The 20,073-nt window shown below is 49.2% G+C and overlaps 2 protein-coding genes across 3 annotated transcripts in view; one reads left to right on the forward strand and one right to left on the reverse strand.

The window, feature by feature from the left end:
* KDM2B (lysine demethylase 2B) overlaps nucleotides 1-5,824 on the reverse strand; it is a 154,578-nt gene extending 148,754 nt beyond the window's left edge. Inside the window, exon 1 of one of the 2 annotated variants that reach the window (XM_040444135.1) lies at nucleotides 5,725-5,824. The gene's annotated coding sequence lies outside the window, so the exon portion shown is untranslated. Of the gene's footprint in view, nucleotides 1-4,956; nucleotides 5,100-5,724 lie in introns of those variants that run through there. The other variant, XM_040444136.1, reaches the window with a different exon arrangement.
* LOC121010462 (calcium release-activated calcium channel protein 1) lies at nucleotides 5,347-19,372 on the forward strand. Its single transcript, XM_040444165.1, has 2 exons — nucleotides 5,347-5,871; nucleotides 18,095-19,372. Exons 1-2 carry the CDS (start codon nucleotides 5,572-5,574, stop codon nucleotides 18,698-18,700), a joined length of 906 nt encoding a protein of 301 aa, XP_040300099.1. The 5' UTR covers nucleotides 5,347-5,571; the 3' UTR covers nucleotides 18,701-19,372.
* The last annotated feature ends 701 nt before the right edge of the window (nucleotides 19,373-20,073 follow it).

Consider the following 20,073-nt stretch of genomic DNA (forward strand, 5'->3'; position numbering starts at 1 on the left):
CATATGCAGGGAGTTGGTTTTTGACAAAACTGTCCTCACATTTTAACAGAGAAACCTTACTTCACTTAAAAATCAGTTTGAAGGTGACCTGGCTGGCTCAGTCAGTGGAGCATATGACTCGATCTCAGGGTTGTGAGTTCAAGCCCCACGTGGGTATAGAGATTACTTATAATTAAAAGTTAAAAAAAAAAAATCAGTTTGAGATGGATCATATGCCTAAACATACAACAATACCTCTAGATCTTTTTTTTTAAATCCATGTTTTAAAGTTTTAAAACAGGTGAATATCTTCACGACCTTGGGGTTGGCAATGGTTTCTTAGCCAAGACAGAAAAAACACTACCCATAAAAGGCATAGGCACAAACACATGGACCCAGCAATGGCTCCTGACCAGGGGGGAGGAGTGAGCCCCACAAGCCCAGGAAGTGGAGACCAGGGAGGAAGAGCAGGGACTCCCCAACATGCTCTCTGAGCTCCAGGCCCAGAGAATGATTTGGAGATCAACAGTGAAGTCCACAAATCCTAATTCTGAATTTTACAACCTCTCCCCTGACAGTTACCTAACTTTGTTTCCAGCTTTCTTTACCCACTTCTTCCATTCTGAAAGACTTCTGGATCATTCACTAAAGCTGCCTTCCAGATGTCTTGTGGAGTTGGCATCAGGGCCGGGCAGCAGAGGGATTTCACACATTCTGTGTGGCACACGGTGGGAGTCACAGGGAGGCCTATACCAATTCCATACAAGGAAAACTTAGGAACTGTTAAAAATAACCATTACGGAAATGCATGGCTTCTGGAAGGAGTGAGCTTCCTATTACCAGAGGTATACAAGCCCTGTTCTGTAGAGGCATGAGTTCAAGAAATGGTGGTTGTTTTTATGATTATTAATTTAGAGTGTTTTTTAAACATTTATTTATTTTTAGTAATCTGTATACCCAACACAAGGCTCAAACTCATGACACCTAGATGACTCTTGAGTCATAGGTTCTTCAGACTGAGCCAGTTAGGCACTCCTAATTTAGGGGTTTTAAACCTCAGAGCAGAGGGGGAGGCATAGATGGGAGAAGGAAGTAAACAGAAGCAAGGGATCAGATTACGATGGGCTCCAACAAAGTTCTCTCTCTCTCTCTCTCTCTCTCTCTCTCTCTCTATTTATTTATTTAAATGTTTTATTTATTTCTGAGAAAGAGAGCAAGAGCAGGGGAGGGGCAGAGAGAGAGGGAACAGAGGATCCAAAATGGGCTCCTCCCTGACAGCAGTGAGCCCGATGCAGGCCTTGAACCCACAAACAGTAAGATCATGACCTGAGCCAAAGTCGGAAGCTCAATTGAATGAGCCACCCCAGGCGCCCCAAAGTACTCTCTTTTTAAAAGTGGAAAAGTCTTTGAGCTTTTTATTGAACAGGAAGTGGCAAGAAGGTTCCTCTTCAGCTGGGCATCAAATATACCTCTCCTATTAATCTTCCTGAGAGAGGTGACTAGGTGTCCACACTCAGGGTCCATGAATAGATATTTCTAATACCTCCATTTTTGCTAAGAGGACTGGGGGCTCAGAGAGGTTAAGTAATTTGCCCAAGGTCACATTGCAACTGAGTAGACAAGGGAACAGCCAACCCCAACCATTGTAAAACACTGAAAGTACTTAAAAACTAAAGCCCATCTAGTTCAGTGGTTCTCAAACTTTGCCCTAAGAACAAGCTAAAACTAAACTGCTTGGATGGTTTTTAGTAACTTACACGTTAACAAAATACCTCTGGAGATGCAGGCAGGTGTGAGTTTGATGGTGGTGAAGCCCCAGATCCTAGAGTCCCACTCTAAGGTTTAATGTCCTGTAGTACTTACTATACTCATTAGTTTTCTGATTTTCCATCTGGAAAATGGTGATATTAATAGCATGAGTTGTAAAAAACTCTTGAGTTGAATACAATATATTCAATATAATAAAATAATAAACAATAAAATCATTTCACGTATTTAATATAACCTATAATATGGGGGGCCCTGGCTGATTCAGTCTGTGGAGCATGCAACTCTTGATCTTGGGTTGTGGGTTTAGGCCCCATGTTGAGTATAGAGATTACTTAAAAATAAAATTTTAAGGGGCGCCTGGCTGGCTCAGTCAGTAGAGCATATGACTCTTAATCTCAAGGTCATGAGTTCAACCCCCATGATGGCCATGGAGCCTACTTAAAACAATATTTAGGAGCACCTGGGTGGCTCAGTTGGTTAAGCGTTGGACTCTTGATTTCGGCTCAGGTCATGATCCCAGGGTCATGGGATGGAGCCCCACATTGGGTTCCACGCTGAGCATGGAGCCTGCTTGAGATTCTCTATCTCTCCCTCTGTCCCTCTCCCCTGCTCTCAATCTCTTTCTCTCAAATTAAAAAGAAGAAATATTAAAAAAAATAAAATAGGGGTGCCTACGTGACTCCACCAGTTAAGCACTGGATTTTGGCTCAGGTCAGTATTTCACAGTCTGTGTATTTGATCCCCGTGTCAGGCTCTGTGCTGACAGCCTATAGCCTGCTTCGGATTCTGTGATTCCCTCTCTCTCTGCCCCTCCGCAGCTCATGTTCTATCTCTCTCTCTCTCTCAAAAATAAATAAACATTAAAAAAAAAAAGAAAATTAAATTTAAAAAGTAAATAAATTTTTAAAGAATCTTAAAATAAAATAAAAACTTAAATATATAACAAGTATATAACAATTTTAATAAAATATATCAATTATATGTAATATATATTAAATCATACATGTTATATTTGCATATTATGTACTTATTTACAATATATAAATTACTTAATAATAAAGGGTTTAAAATAGCACTTGTCATTAGTAAGTACTACTTAAGCATTAGCTTTTTTTCACTCCATCTTACCAGGAGCTTGCTACCCGATCTCCAAGGGCAGCTTGGGCCATCTTTGGTCAGCCCTGGGCTGTGCCCACAGCCACAGCGGCAGGATGCAGCAACATTTTCAGTTGGAGCTCTATAGGCTCACGCACAGAGTTGACTGAAAAAATTCTATTTGGATTTTTTTTTTTGATATAAACTCCCAAAGGCTGAGAGCACACGTCCCTGGCCCCTAGGGGGAGCTACGCGTGGAGTTTGGAAGCACCGCCGGGCTGGGCAGCTTGGGTTTCAAACAGGATTCTCTCTCTAATGGTTAGTCTGGGTGGAGTTGGTGCATCTCAGGTCCCGGCTGGTGGGGAAAAGTTACTAACGACAGGCCCTTCAGGGCTATAGGACCTAGGGCCGGAAGCAGGGATTGCCCAGATGCCTCCCCTCCAAGTCTGGATAATATTTTTATTTTTTCTGCTCTGTGCATGTGGTAGGATTCAAACTGCAGAGAATTAGAAGGAGGGGGGGAGGGGCATGATGGAGGAGTTGGAGGAAGGAAACGTGGCCTCATCCCAACTCCAAAGCCCCCTGCTAAACTGCCACTCCCAGATCCCATTGTTCCTTCTAAATCAGCAAATCTCTCCTTCCAGCTTCCAGCCTCTTCCCCTTTCAGACGTGGCCTCCCTCAGGCCCCACCAGCTTCCAAATGTTGTGTACCCAATTCTGTCTGAGCAAGGATTCTTCAGACCCAAGCACATCTTATTCATTAAACATGCTTCAAATAGGAGTTTCCTGTGCACCTAATCCCGTGAGAGTCCCTGGGGTGTTGACAAAGTGACTTAAACAGACACCAACTTTGCTCTCAGGGTGCTCATTGGCTGGGGTGGGGACAAGGACAAACAGGTCAATACATAAACAAACTAGGTGATTTCAGATACTTTAGTAATCAGAATTCCAAAAGAAATAAAGTAGGGTGAGATGATGGAATATGAGATAGGGGCTACTTTAGACAGAAAGGAAAGGTCTGTCTTGGGAGGTGGCATTTGAACACAGATGGTAAGGAGAAGGAGTAACAAGTACAAAAAACATCAAAGAAACAAGCCCAGTGAGGTGAGATTTCAAATTCCAACTTGCCTAGTCTTCAAGAAAACGCCCAGAAAGGCCTCTGAGGAATCCCAGAGACTTTGGGGAGGAAGGGGCCTTAAGGTTGATCCCATAATGTGGGGGGTGTGGAGGAGCGCCCTCTAGTGGTGACAATAGTTAAATTTCATCATCGCTGACCTGGAATGCCACATGCCTGTGATTTGACTGGGCTAATTATGAGCTTCACTCATCACTGTCTCTCCCACATCTATTCATTCAACAGATACTTACTGAGCGCCACCTACGTGCCTAGTGCTATTCTAGATACTGGGGTACACTTGTGAACCCGACAGTAAATGTCCCTGTCCTCCCAGAGCCTAGACCTCTAACCCCACCTCACCTCTGCCTCCACTTCAGGGTCTTTGCACTTGCTATTGTCCCCTGAATACAGGCTCCTGGCTTTTTGCATCGCTGGCTCAGGTCTCATTTCAAATGTGACCAAGTCAGAAAAGTGTAAACTTATTAATTTATTGCCTGTTGTCCCCACTAAAATATGATTCCAGTAAGGTTACCATTTTCCTGGAATCCCTCAGTCTCGCACTTACTAGGCGCTCAGTAAACAGTTTCTGAATGGGTTTGAGCATTCATTCATTCAAAAAATATTTATCGGGTGCCAGCCAACCTACTACACATCAGACGCTGGTGACCCGTCAAATGAACGGATTGAACAAAACAGACCAAAACTCCCCGACCACAGCATTCTTAAATAAAAATTGCAACCCGGGCACTACTCATCCCCTTTACCCTGCTTTTTTTTTTTTTTTTTTTCCCGAATACATTTATCACCCTCTAAACTATCATAATTTTACTCCTTGGTGTTTGTGTGTCTTCCCTCTAGAATATAAGCGCCACGAAGGCAGGGGATTTTGTCCATGTTGTTCACCCCTGAGCGACTAAACAAGTTGGCACCTGGTAGGTGCTCAGTAAGTAAAGACCGAATGAACTCTAGACCTCAGCCAGCTTTTTCCTACAGACCTTGAGCCACTTAGTTCCAAGGGGGAACGGGCCTCAGGAGGTGCCGAGAGGTGACCTCAGGTGGCCCGACTCAGGAGTCCGAGCTCTGGGCGAGGGGCCATCGGAGCAGCTGAGACGGGAGGCGCGGGCAGCGAGAGCTCGACACGGCCCTGAGGGCCTGGAGAGCTGCCAGAAAGAGGAGCAAAGGCTTGTAACCCGCGCCGGAGACGGTGGGCGGTGCCGTCGGAGGGCACGAGTCACATGACTTGCGCCGGTACCTCCCACCTCCTCGTGGGCGGGGTGTCAGGAATGGGCGGGGCCGTGCTAATGAGCCCAAGGGGGCGGCCAATCGCGGCGCGCGCCGAGGGTCCGGACCAAGGATCTTGGACGCCGGCTACCGCGCAGGCTCGCGTCGGGGCCGTCCCGGGCTTTTGCAAGCGGCGCGGCGGGCCTGCGAGTTGGGGCTGCAGCAGCTTCCTCGACCTGCCTCTCGTGCTTGGCGGCCGTCTGGGTCAGGCCCGGCCCGCGCGGGGGGCAGGCGGCGTCTGCCTCAGGCGGAGGCGGAGGTGCGGCGGAGGGTGGGGGCCGCTGCCTTCGCAGGCGCCCGGGCCGGCCCGCGCCTTTGCACGGTGCTCCATGCATCCGGAGCCCGCCCCGCCCCCGAACAACAACAGCCCCGAGCTTCCCCTCAGCGGCGGCAGCACCACCAGCGGCAGCCGCCGGAGCCGCCGCCGCAGCGGGGACGGGGAGACCCCGGGGTCGTCGCCGCCGCCAGCCGCCGTCACCTACCCGGACTGGATCGGCCAGAGTTACTCCGAGGTGATGAGCCTCAACGAGCACTCGATGCAGGCGCTGTCCTGGCGCAAGCTTTACTTGAGCCGTGCCAAGCTCAAAGCCTCTAGCCGGACCTCTGCTCTGCTCTCCGGCTTCGCCATGGTGAGCTCGGGCCGCCCTGCCCTGCCCCCTCTCCTGTCCTGGCCGCTCCCGCCCGCAGCCCCGACGGTGCCCACAGGGAGCAAGCTGGGCGGGCCGGGAGGGCAGGGGATGCGGGAAAGATCTGGGAGAAAGGTGTTGTGAACGCTGGGGGGTGGGAAGTCCAGAGTGCTGGACGTGAGGAAAAGTGGGCGACAAGTGACACCTGGTGTGGGAGATTGGGTGTCATAGAAATTGTCCAGGGTTGGGGGGCTCAGGTGTCTTCAAATGGGCAAGTTTGATGCAGCAAATAGGGAGGAAAGAGCAGTATCTTAGAAGTGGATCTGTAGGAAGACAGTCCCACATATGTTCAGGGGGAAAGGAAGGACGGAAAGGGTGTGATCTCCTTGGGAGCAGGTGTCAAGAGGTGGAGAGGGACCCTCGAGCTGTCTCTCACATGACCTCATACTTGAGGCCAAAAGGTATTGGCCATGTCCTTTTATCACCTACTGGAGGGGATTTCCTGACAACCTTTCTCCCACTGCATTTTCCGAGAGCCTCAGCCTGGGGTTTTGACAACCGCTCTCCACCCTCAGTCTACTCTTCAGAAACTTGCCACTGAGTCACTGGGTGTGGGGGAGGCCGGTGGGACATATTCCCCATGAATGGGCTTTCAGCTGATCTGGGGGGTCAGGCATAGTTTCCTCTTCCCATGCAAGGCTGGGCTGCAGCGAGAAGCCTCTGAGAGCCGGTGTAGGTGAGGCTGCAGGTTGGACCAAGAAGTGGCCCTGAGGATGCCTTCAGGCCTGGAGTCTCCCAGGGCGGGGCCTACAGAACAATTCCTGATTATCACTGTGTGACATCAACCGGTGTGAGTGGGGTCTCCCCCCCGCCCCAACAAGGTCCCTAGCCCAGAGCACTCCCGCCTCCCCAGGGAGTAAGCTAAGCTCTTGGCCTTGAGGGAGGGAGTGGCTGCACCCTCGTGTTTTCTTGGGAGTGTGTCTGGTACTCTCCCTGTGTTCCACAAACAAGTGGGCCGACGCAATGGAGCCTGAACTTTTTAGAAGCCCTGAGCAAGCCCAGAGCACACGGGGCCTCAGTGGAAAAGCCAGGTGGTCCGGTGGGGAAGAGCTCTCCCTAGGTCTGCCACTGCCTGGGTGACCTGAGACACATTTCTCTCTGGATCTTGATTTCTGAATCAGTAAATGAAGGCTGCTATTTAGAAGTATCTCTAAGAATTAGGGGTGCCTGGGTGGCTCAGTCGGTTGGGCGTCCGACTTCAGCTCAGGTCGTATCTCACAGCTCCGCTCACGAGTCGCAGCCCCTTGTCGCCCTCTGTGCTGACAGCTCAGAGCCTGGAACCTGCTTCAGATTCTGTGTCTCCCTCTCTCTGCCCCTCCCCCACTTGTGCTCTGTGTTTATAATGAATAAACATTTTTAAAAATTAAAAAGAAAAAAAAAAGAATTAAATCGAGGAAGCCCTTGAGAGGAGAGGAGAGAATGTGTGTGTTTGTGTGAGGGAGTGGCACCCTAGTGTTTAGTTTAGGTCATATGATGGAATTCTGTTCTGTCATTCCCAGATCCTTGGAGACAAGTCTGAGCCTTTTGCCTGAAGAATCTTTAAGACTAGCTGACATTTACCAATCACTCACCCTGTACTAGGCATCCTGTAGGTTCCCTAAACTTCCACACTAATTCCTCAACTACCCTTTCAGGTGGTTTTGCCACAGAACTTTCCCAAGGCGATACGGTACTCTACTAGAGCAGGATTTGAATCTGAGTCTGCAGGCTCAGAACTGTCTTGGGCACTTGTGCCTTTTGTGAGTATGTGGAGTTCTGACCAACGTCCAGCCAGGGACATGTTCGACCAGGACTCCTGGGAGATGGGAAATAGAGCAGGAAAGTTTCTTCTAAGCAAAATAAAAACATTACAGTTTGGGGGCAGGGCGTGACACCATTAGCTTCTCACAGCTGTGCACTGGATTTAAGATGGTGGCATACCTGTTCGCCTTTTTCTTGGGGTCATAAATTCATAACTGCCCAGCCCCCATCCCACTTCGGGAGAACTGAGGATCTAATGGGTAGCACTCTCCTGCCCTCTGGAGTCCTGTTAAGCCTGGAGAAGCTAGCCTCTCAATCAGATGGCACCTTCCTCTTCCTCCTGCTAAGAATATGGTGCAGGAAGTCAGGAAGCAGGGCAGCCAGTGGCATTGGGTGGGCCTTGGCTCATCCAGACTATATCTTGGGGACCTGTATTTCCCTGGTCTGGGGGTGCCTGGCTGGCTCAGTTGGAAGAGCATGCCACTCTTGATCTCGGGGTTGTGAGTTCGAGCCCCATGTTAAGTGTAAAGATTACTTTAAAAAAAAAAACTACAAAAGAAAAATCTTTATATTTTCCCTGGTCAGGGTGGAGAAGGCTTCCTGGCTCCACAGATGAACTCCCCAAAGTTCTTCTGACAGGGAGGGGTGAGCCCCATCACAGCCTGTGTTCTGGGACAGTGGTTACAAGGGGGCAACTGTTGTGAGTCTGTAAATCTATGGGAGAAATGGAGTTGGCCTGGACAGACAGATCGAAGAGGCAGGCAGGTCTACCTTGCTCCACTCCCCACTACAGACACCCAGCCTTGTGAGTGAGCCTCTGAGAGGAAGGGGTGCCACACAGCCCGGCACCATGGAAACAGTGGCAAGTTTCCTGGACTACTCTCCCTTGGCCCGTGAGTCAGCACAACCAACTTCCTGCCCCCAGAGGGCTTCCTTCCTAGAGACATGGAAAACCAGAGGCACTGATGTGACCTCCGATCTCCAAAGGTAGGAGAGTTGGCAAGGCTACCAGGCTCACCTGCTCAGCAGGTGAGATTGAGGGAGGGTCTCTGAAGAGCCCGGAGGGGATTGAGAGACTCCCCCCTTGTGGGCCGAAGGGCCTGGCCAGGTGCCCTGATGTGCTGGGGAGATAGGCTGCAGGATCTCAGATAAGCGGCTTATATTCTTTGAAGCCAGTTTCCTCATGTGGACAAAACGGGTACCTATCCTGCTCTCGTCTTGCATGAGGATTTGTTATGAGTCCTGACTGAGCCCACCAGAGGTTGAGGAATTGTCAGAATCTGATTGTACATACCGTAGCTGGACCCTCTGTCGTCTGCAAACAAGAATCCTACTCCTGACAGCGTTTCTAGAAACAACATGCCTTTGCTAGGCTCAGCATCCGGACTCCCTAAACCAGGGGCCCTGGATACATAGCACATGATCAGCATCCTGCAGGAGCTCCTGGAGATGAGGGTATGACTCAAGTCACCTGTGCCTCAGTTTATCTAAGTGAGAGGCAGCCCCCTCGGCCTGACCCTGTGCCTTGTGGGACCATGGCAAGCACACTGGCAATCTTGGTTTGCTGCGGAGGGCAGGCTGTAACGTTAGCCTAAGCAGAAGATAATTGGGAAGGTCAGCTTGTTGCCGTAAACAAAATGCTTTCCACAACCTGGGATCAATTATTTTTGGATTATCTGCCTCCTCAAGTTCTCTGCCCGCCAGCACCCTTTTGTTCCCGGGTCCCAGAACGGGTTCAGAAGTTGCTTGGAATGTCTGTGAAAATGAGTTGGAAGGAAGGGCTGAAATCATAAGACATTGAGCCTCTGGGATATGTTGTTCAGAGTTCAGGGGGGCATGGAGACGAGTAAGAAATAACTGTTACTACTCATAGTGCTAATTACTAAATAGTAATCATTGCTTTTGTTGATTGGGCTCTTGCAGTAGGCCAGGCGTTGTGCTAAGTGTTTTATTTGCACCATCTCTTGTGATCTTCACACGATCTGTGGAGGGCAGGCGAGGGCAGGTGCTTTGTCCAAGGTGGATAATTTGGCTGGGATTGCTTGGCTGGTGAGCTGCAGAGCCCTGTGACCCTGGGGTGGCCCCATCGCTAGGGGGAAACACCGGGAGTGGTAGGAGGACAGAGCTCGAGGCCCGAATACGGCAGAGCAAAGAAAGAACAAGGACTCTGGAGCCAGACAACTTGGGTTTAAATCCCGGCTTTACCGCTTACAACTGTGAGGTCCTGGGGAAGTCACTTAATGTCTCGGGGCCTTCGCTTCCTTACCTGTAAAATGAGGATAATGGCAGTACCTGCCTCACAGAGTTGGTGTGAGGGTTCATTGCGTTAGTACTTGCAAAGCACTTAGAACATACCTGGCCCAGGTTTTCAAGAATCTTGCTCACCCTTGTTCCCATGGGACTACTTTGGTAAGGGTTAACTGATTTCTTTTTCTTTTTTTTTTTTTTTTTAAGTTATCTCTATACCCAACGTGGGGCTTGAACTTACAACCCCACCATCAAGAGTTGAACGCTCTACCCACTGAGCCAGCCAGCCAGGCGCCCCAGGGGTGAACTGATTCCAAAGAGTGTGATTCCAGAGGTGATAGAGTCAGAGCTCGGGAAGAACCCTCCTATCAGAGGAAGTGTTGGGAGCAAAGTTACAAAATGGGAAATTTAGGGTCTCAGAGAAAGGTGGCGGGGCAGGTGTGGCTGGAGTTGAGGGTGTGTAGGGAGTAGTTGAGAAAGGTGAATCTAGTCAGGTAAGGTGTTGCTTGGCTTTGACTGGCTGTTTTGGAAATCTGAATTCTTGTGTAGGCAGTGGGAGGCATTAAGGTTTTGGAGGAGAGGAGTTGTGTGATGAATTCTAGAATAATCTTGATGATGTTACTACTATTTACTAACCACTAGATATGAATGACCCTGGACCCTTTTCTTTCATTCTTATTTTATCCTCAGATCAACTCTTTTTTTTTTTTAAGTTTATTTATTTTTGAAAGAGAGAGAGAGAGAAAGAGCTCGAGTGGGGGAGGGGCAGAGAGAGAATCTCTAGCTATCAGTGCTGGGCTCAAACTCCCTAGCCATGAACCATGAGATCATAACCAGAACCAAAATCAAGAGTCAGACACTTAACCCAACTGAGCCACCCAGGCCCCCCTCCTCAGACCAACTCTAAAAGATATTTACTATAGATAGAAAAACTAAGGCTCTTAGAAACATAGAAGTTAAGATACCCAGCTAGTAAAATTCATGGACTGGTAGGTCTGACTTGGAGCCATTTCTACTTAACTGCCCTCTGGCTGCTGTAGCTGGTTGATAGCTGGGCCTTTGAATCCTTCCAGATGTGGGGTTCTGCACTCCAGGCTGTTTATAAATGGAAATTTGTCTAATGCCCCAAGGGGAGGGTGCTCCCTGCCTCGCAGAGAAGCCTTTTGTAAAACTTCACAAGTGTCTGTCCTGCATTTCTGGAATTTTCAGCTGGGATTTGTATTGAGTTCTGCCAGTTGTTGGGTCCAGGTCTGGTGAAGGAGAGAACTCTAGGGTTTCTTAAGATGGCATGATAGTAATCAATGTTTGGGGCTGGGTGGGGTCCCTTGGAGAACTAAAGCTGAGAAAGTTTAAGTAAAAGCCAGCAGGTTTCTCTCTAATGGGACTTCTGGGTAGCTTTTTTTTTTTTTTTTTAATGTTTATTTATTTTTGAGAGACAGAGAGAGACAGAGTGCAAGTGAGGGAGGGGCAGAGAGAGAGGGAGACACAGAATCTGAAGCAGGCTACAGGCTCTGAGCTGTCAGCACAGAGCCTGACACGGGGCTTGAACTGCGAGATCACGAACTGAGCCGAAGTTGGACACTTAACCAACTGAGCCACCCAGGTGTCCCTGATTTATTTCTTCAACAGTGTTTTACCATGGCCCCTAGAGGGAAGAGGAACAGTGCTGGATCCTGGGGAAACAGGAAATAAGAGTATAGTGGAGGAAGCAAGTCATATAGTTACGTCTTTAGGACATGTTCGATAAGTGTAGTAGCAGGAGAGTGTGGATTGAAGGACATTTACCACAATCTGAAAATACTTATTTTGCCTAAATATTCAGTGCCTGCCATGCTCGCTGGGGCAGAGATTTTGCTGTCCTAGTTCCTGCACTTTCTCGGAGCCACAAGGTCCTCCAGGCACATAGTAAGCTCTCAATACATATTTCCCATAAGTAGGTGAATGGTCTCATCCTCACCTGAGAGGCCACAGAACAGGGGTGACTTGGAAGGTAAAACCAAGGAATTGGAATTAGCTAGATCAAGAGAAAGCCCAGGGGTGCCTAGGTGGCTCAGTTGGTTGAGCTTCTGACTTTGGCTCAGGTTATGATCTCAGGGTTCATGAGTTCAAGCCCTCCATCAGGCTCTGGGCTGACAGCTCAGAGCCTGGAGCCTGCTTTGGATTCTGTGTCTCTCTCTCCCTCTGCCCCTCCCCCCAAATAAATATATATATTTTTAATTTAAAAAAGAAAGAAAGAGCCTAGGCCTGTCCTTCCCCCAACCAGCAAGTTCAACAAATTTAGTTTATGACCTATATTTAGTGAATCACCACCAGGTTTTTGTTTTTTGTTTTGTTGTTGTTGTTGTTGTTGTTTTCAAATGAAATAAGAATGGAATGAAATAGCATGCATTGGGTGTTGTAAGGATAGGCTATATTACCTTCCTTTAAGAAGAAGTATTGTAGGGCACCTGGGTGGCTCAGTCGGTTGAGCGTCCGACTTCGGTTCAGGTCATGATCTCACAGTTCGTGGGTTCGAGCCCCACGTCGGGCTCTGTGCTGACAGCTCAGAGCCTGGAGACTGCTTCAGATTCTGTGTCTCCCTTCCCCGCTCATGCTCTGTCTCTCTCTGTCTCTCAAAGATGAATAAACATTAAAAAAAAAATTTTTTTTTTAAAAAAAGAAGTATTGTTTGGGGAAACTTTTGTTTCTGTTACAAATGTGTTTCTCTTTATGGAAACATTTGGAGTACTGGACTGAAGTGGTCAAAAGAGTTTATAAACCACTAGACAAGGCCTCAATTCTTTCTTAATAAATGGTTTGCATTTGAGGTAGTGCGGCAGGCTCAGACAACTCTGGATGACCTGGGTGGCTATGCTTGGTGGCCCTCCTGTTCCAGGCCCAGCCACCTACCCTCCTTAAGGAGTGAACAGTGAAGCTTCGGCTTAGAAAAAGGACAGTTGGCTCTCCCAACTGTGGGTGCTGGGGTCGGGCCAGGCATGGGAGGACTGTCTCAGAAGGGCCTGGACTTCGAGTCACCAGGTGGCAGGGGTCTCCATGGAGCCCAGCAGGGGCGAGGAATGATGGTTGGCATTCGGGCGTAGCGGGCACATGCCTGGCAAAGCCAGCCAGGCCCCACCCTTTGTAGAGTCCTATGGTCATCTTCTTGTCTCATAACTTGAAAATTGGCATCCCAGTGTTCACCGTGCGGGATCCACGGACCAGTGTGAGGTGGGGCTGGCAGTCTCTCGTCCTTCCTATCCCTTTAGGCCCCATGTGGCCAGGTTCAAGCAGGCCCTTGGCTGGCTGGGAGCTGTTTATTTTGGGTTAACAGGCCCAGCACTCTGGCTATATTTACCTTGTGAAGTTGCTTGCAATCTGATCTGATCTGATCTCTCTGGGACTGAGCTGGGGCCCTGGGAGTCGCCTGCCAGATTCTACGAGGCCCCCTTGACTTTACTCTTGCTATCTGTGGGGAGATTTCCCAAGCGGGAAGCGTTCTGGAAAAAACAGTGGCTTGTATTCCTGTGAATGGTTTTCATCAGGATCCAAGACGCGTGCGATCCGTTCCTTCTCAGTCCACATTATTCTTTCCGCAGCCCCATGGCACTGAACTCTGCCCCTAGTGTGGGAACAGTACATACAGCCAGCCTGCATGGCCAAAGCCCCAGGAATTGTAGGGGCTGGTGAGGGTAATGGGGTTTCTTCCAGAGCTTGGGAGCAGGGCTTTTCCTCTTCCTCAAAGTGCCCAGCGTTTCAGGCTTTGCTGCCAGCCTCTCCCCAGCTCAAGACCTCTGGGAGAGCTGGCCAGTTCTGGTGTCCCCAGGTCAGGTCCGTTCCAGCAGCTGTGATTTCTGGTCCTGGATCCTGTGAGTATGACAAATGGTGTGGAAAGCGTGGTCTCTGTCCTGCTGAGGTAGCCATCTGGCACCATGTGGTTTGGGGCAGACTTTCCCCTTATGCCCCAGGTTTGGAACTTGGGCAGATGAGGCCCAGAGTGGGGATCTGACCCTCTCACCCACCCCAGGGGGTAGAACCTTGGCTCATGGGATCAGTTCTTTCATGGGATCAGCTGAGGGTGTCCAGGGGCTATTTCTTTCTCTCTCTCTCTCTCTCTCTCTCTCTCTCTCTCTCTCTCTCTTTGTTAAAGTTTATTTAAGCAATCTCAACACCCAACATGAGGCTCGAACTCATGACCCCAAGATCAAGAGCCGCATACTCTACCCACGGAGCCAACCAGGCACCCCTGGGCTATTTCTCTTCTGCTTCAAGCCCCATGTTTTTCTTTTTAACTAAAATTTATTGTGCACCTTCTGTAACCTGGCCCTGTGGTAAATGCTTACATGTCAAGACCTTATTTAGTCTCCTCAGCAACTGTCTTAGTCCATCTGGGCCGCTGTACCAGAATAACAAACTGGGTGGCTTATAAACAACAGACATTTATTTCCTCACAGTTCTGGAGACTGGACATCCCAGATCAAGGTGTCAGCAGATTCAGAATCTGTGGAGGGGCTGGCTTCCTGATTCAAAGCTGCTGTCTACTCACTCTGCCCTCCCATGGCTGGAGTGGCAAGGGGCTCTCTGGGCTCTCTCACTCTTTTTGTTCTTTTTCTTTTAGAGAGTGTGATCGGGGGAGAACGACAGAGAGAGAGAGAGGGAATCCTAAGCAGGTTCCATGCATAAACACATACACCCCCCCCTTTTTTTTAATTTATATATTTATTTTGAGAGAGAGAGCACAAGCAGGGGAGGGGCAGAGAGAGAGGGAGAGAGAATCCCAGGCAGGCTCCGCAGGGCTCCATCTCAGCAACAGTGAGATCATGACCTGACCCGAATCAAGAGTGGATGCTTAACCCACTGAGCCACCCAGGTGCCCCTGGGCTCTCTTTTGTAGGGACACTAACCTGTTGCGAGGGCTCCACCCTCCTGACCTAATCATCTCCCAAAGGCCCCACCTCCTACTACTATTACACTGGGGATTAGGGTTTCAAGGTGAGAATTTAGAGGGAACAGAAGCATTCAGTCTGTAGGGGCACCCAGATGAGAAAGAGCTTCTATTATCCACTTTGCACATGGGCTTTAAAGCCACATGGATCTGAGTTCAGAGCTCCCACTTAGAAGCAGTCTGACCTCGCCTCTCTGAGCCCATTTTTCCTCATTTGTAAAAGAATAATGATGTTGCTCATAATCGTTGATACTTTGTTAAGCTTACTGTATGCCAGCTCCTGTTCCAAGGGCTTTATATTCATTAGCTCATTAAATGGTCATAACAACCATAAGAAGTGGGCCCCTGTTTTATTGATGTGACACAGAGAGGTTGAAATACTTATCCAAGGTCACCAGCTTTGTAAGTGGAGAAGCCAATTCATCCTTAATGGCTACATAGAAGGGGAGACACCAGGTAAGGGAACAGATTAGTTACCTGTATATGTCCCCCTGGAATATACCCCAGCATTCAGTTCAGCCTGATGTACCTCATGGGTCTGGATATTTCCAGTGAGTGAATAAATAGCCAGTGGACCTGAGGCAGCCAAGCAGCCAGCGGGCTCTCCTGCTTGTCCCTTCTCCAGTTTCAGGTTCCGGGGCAACAGGCCAAAAACAGGAAGAGGAAGTGCTGGGGGTGGGGAGGTGGTGGCAGAAGGCATGCATTGCTGGAGGGTGTCCCCCTCCATTTCCAGCGTGGGCAGGCTTGGTGGCTGAGAACAGGGGTCCCTGGGATGTGTCCCTTAACTGTGTCCCTTAACTCACTGGGCCCTGATGGCCTGCCCTCACCCATGTGTACTAAGAATTCTCAGGATTGGCATTAGGCCACCAGTGATCTTAAAAAACAGTTGAAATCCTGATGGCACTGCCCCAGATTTATATGAGTTTGAAACATTTTGTAAACTCCTGGGCTGAACAGTTCATACAGTCATCAACTGGGGCAAGTCTGGGGCAAGTCTGTGAATCTCGTTGAAATTGTCTGAAAAGCCCTGTGAATATATATGCCTGGATGTTCGAAGGAGGATATCCATTATTTTCATCAGATTCTCAAGGTGTCAGACCCCAAATTAGCTTTAGCCTGTGACCTTAATCTCGCCATGTTCCCTCCTTTTACAGACAAGAGGGGAAGGTTTTGACCAAGGTCAAATAAGGAAGGTGGTTCTGGAGCCAGACTCAGGCCCCTCACTTTGGCCTTGGTGTTCTTTCAGCCCAGGTATACCCTTCCAGTGGAGAGTAGAAACCCCAGACAATTCCATATAGAGATAGTGGGTTTGGGGATGAAAGTTTCTAAACTGAAAAAATGATAATAAAGCTCACTTTTATTGAGTGTTTACTTTCTGCCAGGCACTAAGTATTTTACATGGGATTAACTCGGTCCTCACAACAATGCTCTGAGTCATGTACTATTATTCCCATTTTACAGATAAGGAAACTGAGGCCCAGAAAGTTGAAGGAGCTTGCTAGAATCACAGCTGAATAAAGGGCAGAGGAGTCAGAGTTCAAAGCCAGGCAGCCTGGCTCTAGAGCCCGTGATCCTGACCAATGCCCCACACTGCCTTTCCTGGTCAAAGGAAGGGTAGAGAGAGAGATGAGAAATGAAAGCAAGCAGGGCCAGGCAAACAGGCAGGAGAGCTAGTGGGGAAAGAAAGAGCCCGACCCCCCGCCTCCGGGGTAAGGAGGGGTCAGGGTCACCTGGTATGGGGCTAGTGGATACATTTCAGCATTGGACCTCCCCTCTCTGAGCCTGGTACCCACATAGCAAACATTTTATGAAAGGCCACTCACTATCCTTAATGGTATTGCCATTGGCGTTTGCTGCCCCAGTCCCTCCAGCCTGGCAGGCAGATCCTGGCAGTGTGCCCACTGCTCGCTGTTCCTGGTCCAGATCTGATGAGCTGGCATCTTCACATGGGGGTGATTTGCAAGGCCCAAGTGAGAAGCAGCAGGTGGCAGGCCCAGAACGTGCCCCTGGTGACCCTGGGTCCACAGGTCTCCAGGAACTGGGGAGCAGCTAGTGCGTCAGCCGTGGGGCCCAGAGCTGGGGCGAGGGCAGGAGATGGCCCCAGGGCTTGCCAATCACACTGCAACAGAGCCTGGCTCAGTCTCTTTGAGGAAGCTTCACGTTCCTCGTTGGTTGGTGCACTGTGTCCTTAGAAAGGGCTGGGCCTGGCCTGGGAGGGCCTTCATCTCTCTACCCCACCCCTCTCCTTCTCCCTGGAGCGGGGAGTAAAGGAGAGGCCTGTGCTTGGGAACATATGTTAGGCCAACAGAGAGGGCCGCTGGTGGTTTGGTGGTTGTGCTTTTTTTTTTTTTTTAATGCAAACTGTATCATAGTAAAATATACATCAAACATACCATCTTTTTTTTTTAAGTTTGTTTATTTTTTGAGAAGCAGAGCATGAGCGGGGGAGGGGCAGAGAGCTCTGGAATCACAGAATCCAAAGCGCTCTGCGCTGACAGCAGAGAGCCAGATGCAGGGCTCGAACTCACAAACCACGAGATCATGACCTGAGCCAAAGTCAGACGCTTAACTGAGCCACCCAGGCAGGCGCCCCTCAAACTTACCATTTTAACCGTTTGTGGTTTGGCTTTTAATACCTGGCTGGTTGGTAGGAGCAATGGATACTATTTGGGAGATGTTTACCATGTACCAGGGACTCTGATTTCATTTTTTTTTTTTAATTTTTTTTTAATGTTTATTTATTTTTGAGAGAGAGAGCATGAGCAGGGGAGGAGCAGAGAGAGAGGGAGACACAAAATCTGAAACAGGCTCCAGGCTTTGAGCTGTCAGCGCAGAGCCCGACGCGGGGCTTGAACTCACAAACCGTGAGATCATGACCTGAGCCAAAGCCGGATGCTTTGTTCATTGCTGACTTCATTGTTAAAATAATCCTGTGAACTACTGTGATATCTCTGTTTCACAAATAAAGAAGTTGAGGCTCAGTGGCTTTCCCAAGGACATGTGGCCCGCGAATAGCAGAACTGAGATTCACATCCAGGCAGCCTGGGCTCCAAACCTGCTATCTTCACTAGTACTTTCTCAACCCTAAGTGAGGGGGTGCTCTTACCCCCGTTATATAGATCAGGAAACCGAGGCTTGGAGAGGCCAGGTTGATTTGCCCAGGGTCCGAGAGCTTGATGGGAGGGGAGCCAGGATTTGAGTGTGGTTCTGTGGGCCATGACAATCCTGGCACTCAGCCTGCCTCTCCCCTGCCCCTAGGTGGCGATGGTGGAGGTACAGCTAGATGCCGACCATGACTACCCTCCCGGGCTGCTCATCGCCTTTAGTGCATGCACCACGGTGCTGGTGGCCGTGCACCTGTTTGCACTTATGATCAGCACCTGCATCCTGCCCAACATCGAGGCGGTGAGCAACGTGCATAACCTCAACTCGGTCAAGGAGTCACCCCATGAGCGCATGCACCGCCACATCGAGCTGGCCTGGGCCTTTTCCACGGTCATCGGCACGCTGCTCTTCCTGGCTGAAGTGGTGCTGCTCTGCTGGGTCAAGTTCTTGCCTCTCAAGAAGCAGCCTGGGCAGCTGCGGCCCACCAGCAAGCCCCCGGCCAGCGATGCAGTCGCCAACGTCAGCAGCACTGGTGGCATCACTCCGGGCCAAGCCGCCGCCATCGCCTCCACCACCATCATGGTCCCTTTTGGCCTGGTCTTCATCGTCTTTGCCGTCCACTTCTACCGCTCATTGGTCAGCCATAAGACGGACCGACAGTTCCAGGAGCTCAACGAGCTGGCCGAGTTTGCCCGCTTGCAGGACCAGCTGGACCACAGAGGGGATCACCCCCTGACGCCCGGCAGCCACTATGCATAAGCCCTTCTGGGCCTGGGCACTTGAGATCTTTGGCCTTATGCCGCTCCCCACGACCTCGTCCTGCCCCAGCCTTAAGGACAGCCAGCTCCAAGGATTGGGCTTTTTTCAGGGGGGCAGAGAGTGGAGGGAAGAGGCTTCTTCTTTATTTTATTTTTTTTTTTTAAGAGAAATGACTGCACTTTGAAACTTTCCTCTAAGAGAATAAGCACTTCCTGTTCTTCCAGCTTTGGGTTTACCTCCTGTTAGGAGGCCGCCGGTGGGAGCCACAGTGGGGCAAATGCTCCCTTTGTCCCTCCTCCTCCCCTGTGCCAGTGCCACTTGGATGCTTCTTGTTTTTTGTTTTTTCTGTCTTGATCCCCCTCCCCATTCAGTGTCGTGTGTGTGTGTGTGTGTGTGTGTGTGTGTGTGTGTGTGTCTGTATACACATAAATATACTCATAAGGGACACCTCTTGTGTCTGTCTTTGTTGGGTCTGGACTGCCTGGTATGAATTCTGGCACCCCAGTCAGGTGAGCCTCTAAGTGAGAAATTTTGTTAACATTTTATTTTGAAAATTTAAAAACCTACAAAAAAGTTGCAAGAATAGCAACTGAAATACATATACAGTCAATTCTTGTCATTCATAGCAGTTGTGTTCTACAAAGTCATCATGAACACTGAATTAGTATTGAACCATTGCTCCTGTGGTTCCTATGAGGCTCTGGTCACAATATTTTGTCAGCCGTTCAATAGGTTAACCTTGTTTTATGTGTTTCTGGGTTGTTTGTTTGTTTAAAGATTTTTATTTTTAAACAATCTCTACACCCAACATGGGGCTCGAATTCGCAACCCCGAGATCAAGAATTGCGTGCTTCACTGATGGAGCCAGCCAGGCACCCTACTGCCTTCTTTTTAAATAGCAAAATCACCGGGGCACCTGGCTGCCTCCATTGGTGGAGCGTGCAGCTCTTGATCTTGGGATTGTGAGTTCAAGCCCCACATTGGCACAAAGCCTACTTAAAATAAAAGTTAAAAAATTCTTAACAGTTTATTAGTAGCAAAATCGCCAACGAAAAGCACCGAATGTGAACAACGTGGCACTAAATAGACGACATGAAAAGAACACTCGTTTAGGAAAGCTGAAACAAGAAGACAGAACAGTGCCGTTTGACCTCAGCAAGGAGGCAGGTGCCCAGATGCTGAAACTGAATGATGGGGGTGAACTGTGTGTTTCTCCCCTGAGCCATGTGCATTGGTTGCAGATACCACCCTTCATGCTTAGATACTTCCTTCTAAAACCAAGGACATTTCTCCTACATAACCTCAATTCAGTGATCAAATTCAGGAAATTTGATATTGACGCAGTACTGTTTAATAACGACATGTATGTTGAC

The sequence above is a fragment of the Herpailurus yagouaroundi genome, unplaced genomic scaffold (assembly GCF_014898765.1).
Source record: "Herpailurus yagouaroundi ecotype Mexico unplaced genomic scaffold, PumYag 191, whole genome shotgun sequence".
Classification (NCBI taxonomy): domain Eukaryota; kingdom Metazoa; phylum Chordata; class Mammalia; order Carnivora; family Felidae; genus Herpailurus; species Herpailurus yagouaroundi.